At 33.2% G+C, this 14850-nt stretch overlaps 1 protein-coding gene across 1 annotated transcript in view; it reads right to left on the bottom strand.

The window, feature by feature from the left end:
* Positions 1-14850, bottom strand: part of POF1B (premature ovarian failure, 1B) — a 90119-nt gene that overhangs the window by 64494 nt on the left and 10775 nt on the right. Inside the window, exons 2-3 of the mRNA XM_008073423.1 lie at positions 9700-9774; positions 7386-7466 (exon numbers count right to left, since the gene is read on the bottom strand). Of these exons, the coding sequence (XP_008071614.1) occupies positions 7386-7466; positions 9700-9774 (156 nt within the window). The remainder of the gene's footprint in view (positions 1-7385; positions 7467-9699; positions 9775-14850) is intronic.

Below are 14850 nucleotides of genomic sequence, written 5' to 3'. Positions count from 1 at the left end.
TTTTATTTGCATCTCCTTGATGATTAGTGAGGTTGAACATTTCTTCATGTGTCTGTTGGCCGCTCATATGTCTTCTTTTGTGAAATGTCTGTTCATATCTTTTGCCCACTTTGTAATGGGGTTGTTTGTTTTTTTCTTTTTAGCACGTTTGAGTTCCTTGTAGATCCAAGATGTTAGACCTTTGTCAGACATGGAGTTGGCAAATACTTTTTCCCAATCTGTGGGCTATCTCCCTGTCTGCTATTTTAAATACTCACAGAACAATTGGACTAAAACCCTGGGTGCTGAAAGGGAAAGACACTCTTGAAAAACTATATATTTCTATTCAAGTTTAAGTAAAGTGTGCTTTAATCAAATGTTCCTTGGATACTTTGATATGTAAGTGGCTAAATTTGACTAGTTGATGAATTATTAAATCTAAAGATGAATATATTTAGAAAGATTCTCCTAGAAGCTATTTTTTGTTTATGTTCTTGTTTTTTTAAAAGAGCCTCTTTGGTACTTACCTGCAATTATGTTACATATGTTTTAAGTGCTTGCTACACAAAATGCACTTTGCAAAGTGCTGTGAAGCATAAAAACATAAAGCAGACATATTATTACCAAGAGAAGTTAATATTAATCAGGGTTCTTCAAACTACAGCAGATAGCTTGTTTTTATACTACTCTAAGCTAAGAATGGTATTTAGACTTTTAAAAGATAGTAAATTAAAAAGCAAAGAAGACCAAGGCCCTATGTGGCCAGAAAAGCCTAAAATGTTTACTGTCTGGCCCTTTACAGAAAAATTGTGCCAACTCTTTGTCTAGATAACATATGGACACAAACATCTATAATATAAGGTAGAAAGTGACAAATGCCCATAGGGGTACAGAGAAAGAATTCATGGAATGGCGTTCAAAGGAAGAAATAATGAGTTCCATCTTACAGTGCTCAGGTAGGATACTTAGATCAGGTGGCATTTGAAAGAAGTCAAAAATGGTCTTTGGATATGAGGGGCTCCAAGTGAAGGAAACAAAACGAGTCACCAAGTTTTGAAAAGTATATGTACAGAATATACGCAGATAAAACTTGGTTCTGCAAGCAGTGAGCAGTCCTTATGTGCTTTTAAACAGGGGTGTGAGGTAAACAGAAGTTTACTTCAGGAACAATAGTTAGAGAAGAGAAAAAATACAGATGAGGAGAACAGTAAGATTATCCTAATAATCAAGGACAGTACTTTTCAAAAATGACTCTGAGATCTTAAACCTGAGGAGTCTACTACACAGCCAGTGGTACCAAAAACAAAAACATTGAGACACATGGAGTTTTATGTATTCCTAGGAAAAATCTAGGTCTGATTAATGTTTTTATTTCTCAGAACACTTAGCAAAATATATATAGCATAATAATCACTTTAATATGTGTCAAATAATTACAAAGAACAACCAAAGAGTCTCTTACAAAAAATGTGTGGGTATTAAAAAATTGTTAAAAAACTATGGTGGGTTGGGCACTTAGATGTAGATGTTCAACACACAGGTGAAAACGCAAATCTAGAACTAAATAAAGAATTCAAAACTGTAGATTTAGATTTCAAGACCACCTACTCAGAAGAGCTAGGTAAAACCTGGCAATTGCTGAAAAGGCAAATGAAGGTCAAGGAGAGAAATAGACAAATCATAAGAGGTCTGAGAATCAGAAGAAAAAATATCAAAGAGGAGGAATTTTCAGGAAGTGTAAAAAGTTGAAGGTATAAATGCTTCAGAGGTCAACAGATGAGAATTACAAAGTGGGTTAGATTTGGACTACTACAAATCCATTGAATTTGACTACTAAAATCAGTGAAAGCAGGTCTACTGGGAAAAAAAGTTATGGAGTCATAAAACCTGTGTTTCAGTTCTTTCATCATCAATGTGCTGTGGAAACTTAGGTAACCCATCAACCTTATCTAAGGCTCAGTTTCCTTATTATAGGGATAGCAATGCAAGACATTTTGTATCAAGTAAAATAATGTAATTTAAAGTACTCAATGTAATTTTAATGTACAAATGACATTGGTATTTAATAAATGGTAATATAATATTTGAAATCCCTACTTTATTTTAAGAGATTTTTAAGAATTTTAGAACTTTTCTAGGATATCAAGTGTAGGCTTCCTGAGGAAAGAACTTTGTCCACCTTGAATACCCCATAGAAACTGACTAAATAAAATAAAACTTTATTTTAAAGATGTAATCACCTTCTAAACGGGGGAAAACATATTTAGCAATAGCATGAAATTTTTTTTTCTTTGAACTAATGTTCACTATAAGTGCTTAAATCATTTTTTTTAAAGAAAAAAGATAGTTTAGGCACTAACAGTATTGATTCTCTCTAGAATTTATGTTGTGGTCTTATTCTCTGAAACGACTTACTGAAAAAATTACTTCCAAATTTAAGGGATTATTACTTTCACTAAATCTATAATAAAGTAAAATCAAATAGTAGTATAAATAAATCATTCTGAACAAAACAACTCATCAAAATAAATGTAATCAGAAGTTTTAGATTTCTCAGCAAATGAGTTGTTAGACAACTTTACTCTTTTGGCAGCTTCTTTTTCTCAATCTATCCATTTGAATTGGTGCCAGATCCACCCTAAAAATTAACAGGTGCTTTCAAAATAGCTGATCTTATAATTTTAATTGTTGCTTTTAAAGCCTCTGGCAGTAGATCTCACATCTAGCAAAGTATGTAATCCCCAACATAGCCTTTACTGTTCCCAGGACACAAAGCCTTGCCGGAGAAGATTAAGAAAAAAAAAAGGTTTATTGATTTGGCTCATTGCAAGTTCAAGTTATCCAACTTTAAGTAGGCTCTATGACCTTTCTGATTATATTTGTATTAATCAAATTTTCTATTACAATAGTTATAAAACTTTTTATTTGCTCCAGTCTCTTGTGCTCATACTCCCTCATTAATGTTTTTATTTCTCAGAATCTTATCAAATCTTGTTGAAGCTACCTCCAAGATAGCTGTCAGAAAATATATACAATATATAGATTCAATTAACTTGAATCAGAAGACTTCAGCAACTCACATTTGTTTAAATTTTCATTTCCTTAGTAAAATAATGCTCACCACAATGTTAATCATACTAATACCTTAAATACCACAATAATTTTTCCCTGATTTCTCCCAAACAAATGTACTATCTCCAACTTCTGAATTCCAATAAGACTTCTGCATTTCTCTCATAACGTCTAGTTATTTGTTGACATGTCTTATTTCCCTTCCTGAAAGGAAATGTAAGCTACTTTGGTTTTGGAAATATGTCTTATTTCCTTGTTTCTATTTGAACGTGTCCTCTCCATAGCAAGAGCTCTACAACTGGAAAATTAATGAAATTGATTACTTACAGAGAAAACAAAGAAAATATATCCAATTACATCTCTCTATTATCCTTCACATTTCAAAAATCGCTTTTTTTGCTCCTTCTATCTCAATAAAGAAAGAGACATACTCCTCTTTTTTTTTTTTTTTTTTTCTGAAGTCACTTCTGTGTCTGTATCTGGAATTCCATTCCCTATCTCTTGCAGAATCTTAACCCGTTTGTCTCCTTTCTCTGTTGCATCTTTATCATTCCTTATTACTGAGTGTTTTCTTTTATCTACAACTCTCCCAGGTCTCTAGGATTGTTTTTTCTCCTTTAGTTACCACCCTGTGTCTTCTTCCTTCGATCAATATCCTTTGCCAAAGAGCAATCTTCACTCATTTTCTTCCCTTCTTCTTCATCTACTCACCCATTAACTATAGATGTTGCTTCCACAAGTTTACAGAAACTGATCTCTCAAATATCACGATCACTATCTTAATGGTCAAACTCTATTCTCAAACCTTATCATTTTTGGTCTTTTGGTTATTTAAGACAGTTGACTACCCCTTTTCTGTATTTGCTTCAGTTACTCCGTGTTCACATTCCTCTCTGACAACTCCTCTGCCTGTGAAAGTGGCTCCTTCCCTCTGTTCCCTTAAGGTAAGCATTTCTCAAGGTTCTGACCACAACCCTCTCCATTATCCTTCAGTGATTTCACTCATTCCCACAGCTTTAATGATAACTTTAAGACTAATAACTCCCACGTCTGTATCTCAAATGTGACCTTCCTTCGTGTCATTTTTAACTGCTTGTTGAGCATCTTTCCCTTCCATGCACTTCAAACACTACTGGTTCAAAAAAAATCTCTCCATCTCCTTTTCCAAATCAGCTTACCTTTCCCTTCACTTCTCAGTCCTTTTAGTAATCAGGTCACTATAGTCCCCGTGTCTCAAGCTGGAATGTTTAGGATCATATTTGACTTTTATTCTTTTATCCTCTATAACCAATGTTATCAAATCTTGTTGAAGCTACCTCCAAGATAGCTGTCAGAAAATATATACAATATATAGATTCAATTAACTTGAATCAGAAGACTTCAGCAACTCACATTTGTTTAAATTTTCATTTCCTTAGTAAAATAATGTTCACCACAATGTTAATCATACTAATACCTTAAATACCACAATAATTTTTCCCTGATTTCTCCCAAACAAATGTACTATCTCCAACTTCTGAATTCCAATAAGACTTCCTCTGCATTTCTCTCATAATGTCTAGTTATTTGTTGATATGTCTTATTTCCCTTCCTGAAAGGAAATATAAGCTACTTTGGTTTTGGAAATAAGTCTTATTTCCTTGTTTCTACTTGAATGTGTCCTCTCCATAGCAAGAGCTCTACAACTGGAAAATTAATGAAATTGATTAATACCAACTGGAGTCTGTCCACTGATGGGACAAAAGTCTTTCTTTCATTTGTGGATCAAATTTTAATCAGAATGCATAAATATTTTGACTAAGATGATGACAAATGGAGAATGGGGAAGATTAGGAACAACCAAAAATAAAAAGGCCAAACAGATGTAGAAGGAAATCATAATGAGAGTAGTAGATTGAAATCAATTTAATTACAAGGAGGAGAAATAAAGAGTAGACAAACTGAAAAGTGAAAGAGGATAAAGTTGCCATTTAAGAGACTCAGCACTGTAATTAAACTAGAATCTTCTGGGCGAATGTAAAAGAACAAGCAAAAGAGAAATATAAATAAAATGGAGAATGTATCTAGATAAGATTCTCAAGCTGCTTTGTAAGTAATCAGATTATTTTTGTTTACAAAATATGAAACTTGTAATTTGTTTTATTCCTCAAAAATGGAAAGAGTTAAAAACTTTAAAAGTTTTAAAATTACATTTTTCTTTTCCTTTTTAAAATGTTTATTATAAAGATGTGGGGTACAATTCAGGGTTAGGTATACAAACATTGATCACACAGGTACCCCTGTTGATGAGATATGTCCCTCCCTCCCCTAGCAGTTTCCCTCAACTGCCAATAAAATTACCATTTTTCTTCAACCCTCTGCTGAGGCTTCCTGAGAAACCATTTGCATGTTTGTAGATGAAACCCATATTGATGAGTAAGGAGATACATAGGTTAGTTTCTGGATCCTATTTCACCTTCGTCATTAATTGTCCTTAATTTGCAAATGTTTCTCTCCCAGCTCTACATTGTCCAATTTCAGTTTTGTTTAAAAAACAAACAAACAAACAAACAAAAAACTCTGATGCTTCATAATTGAATGGTTTTGCCACCAGTTAAGAACTTAAGCTGAAGAAAGTTAGAACTTTGTTTTGTTCACTGCTATATCCCCAGTTCTTAGGGAAATTTCTGGCACATAGTAGGGAATTCAACATTCATTGTATAAATGACTGAATTTCTCTGTGCTTCTGGTTTTTTTTTTTTTGCCTTTTTTAGGATTAAAAGGGATATAATATGTAAGCTGCTTAGCATGGAGTGTATACCAATGAATATTAATTTTTCCTTTTTTCCAATTAAGTGAAGAATAAGGATTTATCCAAAGTCACATAAGAATTGATGACAAATTGGGCATTTAAAATTTCTCTGGATATATCCTAGGCAAGCACAGCAATTCTCAGATTATGGGGAAAAAAATGTTATCTAGAACTAACTTTTTGAAAGCCAGGGATATCAAGTGTAATGTGCATCCATATATCTACATCCCCCAATTTGTGTGGGAAAGAGATAAAAAGAGAGAAAAGAAGAAGGGGAAGTGTAAAGTGATTAGCAAAGTGAGAAAAAGAGACACATTCTCCTCTCCCAGGCCCTCCTCATCTTCCCCTCCTGGACCCTACAATTTTCGCATTTGTTGTTTAAATATTGGCTTCTATAAAAGAAGGAGCAGACAAATGATGTAGCTATAATCACATATCTTTCAATATTTACATAGATATATAAAAACTCAAGCAAACGTCCAAAGCAATCTCCACTCAACTCAGAGCTTCATAGGTTCATACAGACACACATGCATAACTAACAAACTCCTAACTAAGGAGACATGAAAACATGATTTTAAATTAATAAATAAATAAGGAAGATAAAGGATAGATACTAGTAGAAGACTAGTACATCCTCCCCAGCCACCCAGAAAAGTAGCAATTGGCACCCTAATTTAATTGTTTGCCTTCCACAACTGAAGCAAATAATTCATTTTATCTTGCAGAAGACGGGAGGATTGTTTCCCATCATAACAAATAAATACAATAAAGAGCAAAGAATTTCTGTATTCCTATCTGGATCATACTGTTTCCAATTGTGAAAGTCATGTCCTTTTAACTTCGTAGAACCTCTTGTTGCAGTTAAAGAAGGGCTGTGTGTGTGCGTGTGTGTGTGTGCGTGTGTGTGTGTGTGTGTGTGTGTGTGTGTGTGTCAAGGAAGGCTTTTTACTCAAAAGAAACACAGAAGAATATTTTCAAGTTTGTGAAATGTAAGGTTATATATCTCAGTAAGAAATATAATAATGTAATTTTAACAGTTCATTCCTGGGCACAAAAATTCACACATCAGAGGTGACGAAGAAATGGGGACACTTTTGAACTTTTGACTTACAATTTTTATCTTCCTAGTTCATATCTCAATGGCAAATTTATATAAACTAAAGACTCCAACCTCTGATATAGCAGTTGGTAGAGTTTTCATATGAAGCCTATGAAAAAAACTTTATCCCTTTTTCTTTGGTTCAAAGTGCATAACAAATCCTTTGTAGCATAAGGGTGGGGCTATAGAAGTAGAAAGGGCTTATAACCCAAGATTTTCCAAGCTGCTTGGAACTGTTGCATCCATGAGTCAGAATGTATGGGCACATGATGGTCTGGAATTAAATATGGTATTTTTTTAAACTAGTGTTTAGAAATTCACTTTATAACTAAAAGAAAGTCCAGCAATCTGATCTGAAGGATCTGGTAACTGACCCACCCTTCTTGTTTAAGCTATTAACTTATAAGGAATTATACATTGGAAAAAGAGATTGCATCTTACCTGTTCAGGATTTTGTACTATATATCGTCTAATAGTAGTCTGTGGATATGTAGTGACTTTCACTGTTGGAGAATGCAGTTCCTGTGACGATAAAAGCTGCATATAATCTTAGTTATTTAGTAACTTTGTAACCATAAATACTAATAGGAACAATTTTCAGAGTGAAATTTTTAGAGTCACTTGAATGAATGATAATGTATGATTTTATGATTTAGGTAATTTCAGCTTCAGAAACATATATCAAAGCATGTATTGTGTACCCAGCACTGTGCTGGGTACCTTCATTATATTAATTTCATTGAGCTTTCTAAACTATATTTGAGGAAATTTTAAAAATATTTGTCCTACTGTAAATGTTACCACATGCTTAGAAGAAAATATAACTTAATATTGATCAACTAAATCTTTGGTTGGGAAATGACATTTTATATTTAAAAAATGAAAAGAAACACAAAGAAAAAATGTGTTTGTGTATTTAAACATGTAAATCTTCACTGTGTTGAAAGGAGAAGGCTTTAGATAACCTTAAAAGGAAGACAAAACACCAGAACAAAGTAATCTGTAGACTTCTGATGGAAAAAGAGCTAATACCATCAACATAAAGACAATTCTTATATATCAATGAGAAAAATCTTCAAATTAATAGAAAAATAAGCAAATAACATGAGCAATTTATTAAATAAAGAAAAACAAATGACTAGTAAACTTAACAAAAAGTGTTCAAACAAAGAATCAAAGTTAACAAAAAATGCCATATTTTTACAGGAAAATTAAAAAATAATAATGCTGATTAAGGTGCAGTAGGACAGACCATTTTTCTATTGATAGGGGAAAGATTAAATAATCATTCATAGTCTAAAGTATGTACCCTTTAAATAATGATCTTGAGTAATACAAAATTACATTAAGAAAACCTCATAATATCATATAAGGTTAAGTGAGAAAATGAGACTACAAAGCTGTCAATATGGTATGATCTCAGTTTTGCATTTGAATGAAAGAAAACACAACAAAATGTTAAGAGTATTATTTCTGGGTGAATGAGAAAATCATGAGTGAATTTTGGTATGCTTCTTTACATTCTTTTATAGTTGTAAAATGTTCTACAACAAATATTTTATTGTTAGAGCTAATATATGCAGGAATTCCAATTTTAAAGGAATTCATTATGAAAAATCACAGTAAATACAATCTTTTGACTATATTTGAGTGTAGTGAACACCCCTGTAATTTTAATGGGCTTGTTTTTTGAGGTAATAACCTCACTTCGGTAGCCTCATAGGGTTCCATTTCTAAGTCAGTGATAGCCTTTATCCCACTGTCCCGTGGTTTGTTATGTATGTGACACATGCTAGTCTGTGGGAACCTTGATAATACTAATTGGATCTAATTAACTTTTGTGCAATCTGTGACACATACTTGGCACTCAGAAAATGTTAGATGACTACATGCATGACTCTAATTGACCTAGTGCTAGTTTTGGCCAAATTGAGAAGTGGTAGGAAAACTTTTCTTTGATAATCTTATTTGTTCTGCATAATATCACATTTTCCTTACTGTACTCAAGGTCTAAAGTCTAGTTTTTGTCCATTTGTCTCCTCACTGTCCAAATTCATACCCTCTCTCAACTGAGTTAGACTGTTTTCTTAAAACAGCATCTCTTCTTCCTATCCCCTAAATCCCATATCACCTCCTCTCACATGTAACCACAGATTTAGTGTGTTTTATGTTTTTTCTGAGAACTTACTTTTTAATATATGGCAACTACTTATTAAGCATATTTTAATCTGGTATTTATTATTACAGATACCTTTTATATACACAATGCCTAGATTCAAGAATCATCCTAAATGTGGGACTATTAGGTCATAAAGGTTAAGGGAGATGGACCCTTATGTGTCTTTCAAATAATACACCCATGAGAAGAGCTAGATTTGACCCTGTAAGTTATTACCTCTGAATATAAACTTATAATACTATTACTCACAAAGTCAAGTCTTCAATCAGCACAAGATAAAGGTATTTTATTTGTGCTTTATCAAGGATTCTTAAACTATCCATACTCACTTGGAGATCTTTGGCTAAAATTAAACTGCACGCAAACTAAAAGCAAATAGATTGAGTAGGCAATGAAACTGAAGAATCTGATTAATAGCACTTATTTCACATTCCTTTAATGGACTGACCTGATTCTTATATGTGAGAATCCTCTTTCTTATTTTATATTCCTGACATTGTGTGAATGTGTATATATGAACAACACTTACATAAAAAGAAGAGAAACAAATCTAATCTAATCCATAACTTCTTTTACCTGTTCGGTATTTTGGGTTACATGTAGAGTGCTTGGGGCACAAGCAGATGTTTTCAGATTTGGAGAATAGAGTTCCTGTTAAGATAAACAATAGGAGGTTCAGAAATTGTTTGAAAGTCTTATGTTTTTGAAGTATTATTTTCTTTATTTTTATAATAAACTAATTAGCCAGAAATAAGAGTGTTACTTAGTGCTTTCTCAGATGACGTCCACCTTTCCAAAGAGTTGAATTATTTTGTGCTTTACAAGTAACTTAATGGTAAAAGACCAAGTGTTTTCATAACAATACATTCTCCTTACACTGCTAGGTTATATTCTTTTTATTATTCTTTTGAGAACTCTGCTAATATATACCTCAATGTTATATATCTTCAATTAATAAGATGCAAACTGTTATCAGATAAAAACTTTTTTTCAGTATTTGTAAATTTTATTTATTTCTCTTTTTATGTGTATAAATTTAAGGGAGTACAAGTGCAGTTTTGTTATATGGATATATTGCATAGTGGTGAAGTCTAGGCTTTTAGTGTAACCATCACCCTAATAGTGTACCCATTTACTGTACCCACTAATCAATTTCTTATCAAATAACATTAAATGTAAAAATTCTCAAACAAATATAGAAAACCTTTAAAAACTCAACTAAGATTGTTGTTCTTCAGTTTAATCTGCTTTAACTTCAAAGAGTAGGCTCTGCTGTTAAAAACTTACAAAAGTGAAAGAATATGATTTTTAGTAATGATCAGATAAAATAATCACTCTATCCATTATGCTGGCATTGTTTACATTTTTTCCCAAATCAGCAAAACTGCATAGCTTTGTTAGTGTGCAAAGAGTTGATAGTATTACTCAACCTCCCTATACCTTGCTATAATCAGCAATCAATTGACACAACTCCAGAATATTTTTTCACAAAGGTAAAAATATTTTTTTTCTTTAGAACAAGGGGACTATTAAACATCTGAATCACTGATTTACAAGGGAGACACTGACAGACTCATATCAAGTATCGCTATAGTGTAAGTGTAATGTGTGTACTTAAAACCAGACTATGAGGCCAGGTGCAGTGACTCATATCTGCAATTCCAGCACTTTGGGAGGCCAAAGCAAGAGGATCACCTGGGGTCAGGAGTTCAAGACCAGCCTGGAATTAGCCGACCATGGTGGCGCATTCCTATTGTCCGATCTACTCAGGATCCTGAGGCAGAAGGATCACCTGAGCCCAGGAGGTCAAAGCTGCAATGAGCCATGAGCATACCACCATACTCCAGCATGGACAACAAAGTGAGATACTGATTCAAAAATAAAAATAAAAATAAAACAGGACTATATATTTACTCAAATTGTCAAATATTCTGCACACTTTGATTTTGTTGTTGTTGTTGAACTTGTAATATTTTAATCTTCTTCCACCCTTTATATCAACAGCAATACTGCCTTCTCAGTGTTTCCAGGCAGCTTTTGAATATGTTCCCAGATTTTCTGCTGGTATCTGAGGAGAATTGCTCAGACAAATGCAGATAATTAATGATCATAGACCAAACGGGTACATGTTTTCCAGTTTAGGAAAACGGTTATAAATACAACCCTGTGTAGGTGGGTTTGGTCCACAGATCCAAGAGGAGCAGAAAAGGAGTGCTTTTTAGTTTTGCAATAATGTATAGATACATTCTTAATATAAAAATGTATATGGATAAGGTAAAGGGCCTACTTTTAACCACTTTTCTCCACTCAAATCACTTACCCAGAGGTTATTATTGTTGTCAGTTAAGATATTTTTACATAAATATCTATGTATGAATAGTAATATTATTACTTTTACTGTTCTACAACTTAACTAGTATCTCTTATTTATATTATTCATATACTAGATATATGTCTTAATTCATTATTTTAAACTAATAGTATTCCATGTTTGTTTGATAGCTTGTTTATATATTTCTCTACTGATTGACATTTAAATTGTTTCCAGGTTTTCATTAAGCTGCAATGAGCATCCTTGTGCAATGTGGCTCTCTAGAATTCCTTAAAGAAATGAAATTTCTGGAATATAGAGTGTGTTTCTTATTCATTTGAATAGATACTACCCAATTGATTTCCCAAATGGCTATGCCAACTACATATCCAGCAGCAATGTGTGAGAGTACGCATGACTAGAGATGCTATTCTGCAATGCTTTGGCCTATTCAGGTTGGGTCTACTAATACTAGTATCATTCTGAGAAGATAGTTGTTTGCATGGCTAGCACCTCATAGATGTTCTATAAATCATAGTCCTCCTCCTTTTAACCACTTCAAATCTGATTACAACAGCAAATAAAACATAATTAATCTTACTAGCCAAGTGAACTAGCTGAGGATACTTGCATGTACTAAGAAGGTTTATAGACTTGCAGAAATTAACTCAAATAACACACACACACCCTGTATCACATCCACATCAAGACATTTGTTTATACTAATATAGGCAGAGTCACTTTATTCAGATGTTGACAAGTAGATATTCAAAGGGCAAACTGGTGTATTTGAGCAATGACTAGTCTTGCTCTAAAATGAAGGAATTATTTAATCTTCTTATATTTGAAAAGTTGGTACATTAATTCCATAGATTATACACTTGTTTTTAGCTCTACTTAAGCTTTCATTATTATAAATAGTCATTTGGCAAACATGGCTTATCCAATACAACCCTCATGGAAACATTAGAGGACAAATGGAATAGCTTCAAAAAGTAAAGCTGTAGGATATAATTTAGTATGAATCAAAGAGATTAGAACATATTAACCAGCGTGAATTTAAATAGCAGCAGTGTGGATTCAGGATGAATCCATAAAAGGGAAAACCTAACTAAGCAAACGGTTTATCAACTCCAGAAAGACTTGTTAAAGAAAACGCTTTTTCCCTGCAAGTCTACAGAATTAGGTAAGATGATGTAAGTAGATGCCCAAAATGAACAAAATCTTCATGATGAAAGGTACTTCCAGGGGCATCAGTCTCTAGGCAAGATTGCAGCAAGTCATCCCACAAACATCCATTGCTTGATCCACAGGAAGTGACCAAAAATACTTTTGAATGAATGAGTGAAGAGGATGTTTTGGTTTTAAAGGCAACCTAGGAATAAGAATCCAAACCTCTCACTTAATAACCTATAGCAATCAGTGTTTAATTTTCAGTATCACTCATCTGCATGTATCTTGTCTTCATGTTGAAATCATTACATTTAATGAACAGTTACATTTTTTGTTCTTATGCCCTCTATGACACAGTCCCACATTTCTGATAACTAAATAAATGATGTCAGATACGGGATGGTGGTGGCTATCATGATGTATTGAAAGAATCTAAGACACACGAGATAGGAGCCCTGAGTTTTACTCACGGTTGTACTACTAGCCAGCTGTGTGATATCAGACAACTCATGTAATCTCTCTGAAATTCATTTCCTCATGTGAGAAAAGGGGTGTGGGTATGGAGCAGTATGGATTAGATCTTTGAGCTTCTTATTATTTTTGACATTTTTTGAATATAGGAGATTATACTCAACTTATTTTTCCAGACAGAAAAGATAATTTAAATCTTTAAACTTGTCAGTGTTGTTTTCCTTTAATGGTGATGGAGATGAAGATAATTAATACCTATTAAGAGCTTTCTATACCAAACATATTACATAGATCATCTTATTTAACCCTGAAAACAATGCTATTCGGAAGATACTATTATCACCCTACTATATTCATGAGTAAAGTCAGACAGGTAAGTAACCAGATCAAGATGAATAGGTTAGTAACAGCTAATACTAAGGTGCTGGAATTCCAATTCAGGTAACATGACTCCAGAACTCATGCTCTTAATCACTATACTTTGCCACATCTATAGCTTGCCTCATTATATTTCTGTTCTTCATGTTGTGTAACCTAATTACATGGTTATGTTTGACTAGTCCTTATAATAGGAAGCTAGATATTGAACTTCTAAAAAATTATTTCCTGTCAAAAGTAACTTTTGAATGCCTGAAAACAAGAGACCTACCCATAAGTGACTGTGTGAGAGAACAGCCTTGATTAGCAAATTTAAGTTTCTATAAATTCAATAGAAGTTGTATATAGAGTGCATGATATATTTACAGAGTATAGTCATAGGCCTCTAAACTCAACGAAACAATGCATTTGCATTTGCATGTAGTAATTATATCACCCAACCCTTCAGTTTCACAGAAACACTTTACTTTTCCTGATAAAATATTCAGTTTATTGAGTAATCTTTTCCTGTGGCTCAGACCTGCTAAATACATAAGTGTTATACCTTGTCGGCAACTTCTTTTGGCAGAGTTCTGGTGAAATAAAATTTTGTTTATAATTCTGTGGGCTCACACCTAGTGTAAAATCCAAGCCTGCTTCAAGTAATGATTTTAAACTTTGGGAAAGTCGTAACAGTTCTCTTCTTTCTCCACCTACTATACTTTTTAGGAACTTCATATGGCATTACCAATTTTAAGTTCAGAATGGATTAAAATCAGTCTGCTTTTGGTATAATTATACTACATCAGTTGAGATAATTGCCCATGCCATACTACAATCTAAATCAGAGCTGGGAAACTCTGGTTTCCCTAGGGAATTCACTATTCACCAGAATATATATTATTTCCAATTGTTTGTTAAAATATTTGTTTTTCATAGTTATACCAGATGAAGTAAAAATGACCCAATTTATCCATTATTTGTCTTCATAAGCATGCCTTTGAGTAGCTCAATGCAGTGGAGGAAGGAGGGAAGGCAGAAGTTGGAGAGGTGTCATTCTCCTTTAGGTATGAGGAAAACTTTCAAAATTCGGGATAGACCCTGAATTTCAGGATTATTTCAGAGCAAGACCTTGAAAATGAGAACAGAAAGTATTTTTGTGCTGTAATATATTTTTGATACTTTCCATTCTGATGATGGAACATTAGAGTGGGAAAAATACATGAAAAGTAATCATCAAATGATTTGCTGAAATAAAAAAATATATAAATCTGTTTAAACTGAAAAAACTTGAATATCTAAGGTTAACTAACAGAGACCGCAGATATAATAGAAATATCAGGAACTAGCCAGGTTCGGTGGCTCAGCCTGTAATACCACACTTTGGGAGGCTGAGGTGAGTGGATTGCCTGAGC

The sequence above is a fragment of the Carlito syrichta genome, unplaced genomic scaffold (assembly GCF_000164805.1).
Source record: "Carlito syrichta isolate Samal-C Ts95f unplaced genomic scaffold, Tarsius_syrichta-2.0.1 Scaffold315839, whole genome shotgun sequence".
In the NCBI taxonomy this organism is placed as follows: domain Eukaryota; kingdom Metazoa; phylum Chordata; class Mammalia; order Primates; family Tarsiidae; genus Carlito; species Carlito syrichta.
The sequence above is the reverse complement of the archived record's forward strand: the minus strand, read 5'-3'. Positions and strand labels throughout refer to the sequence as shown.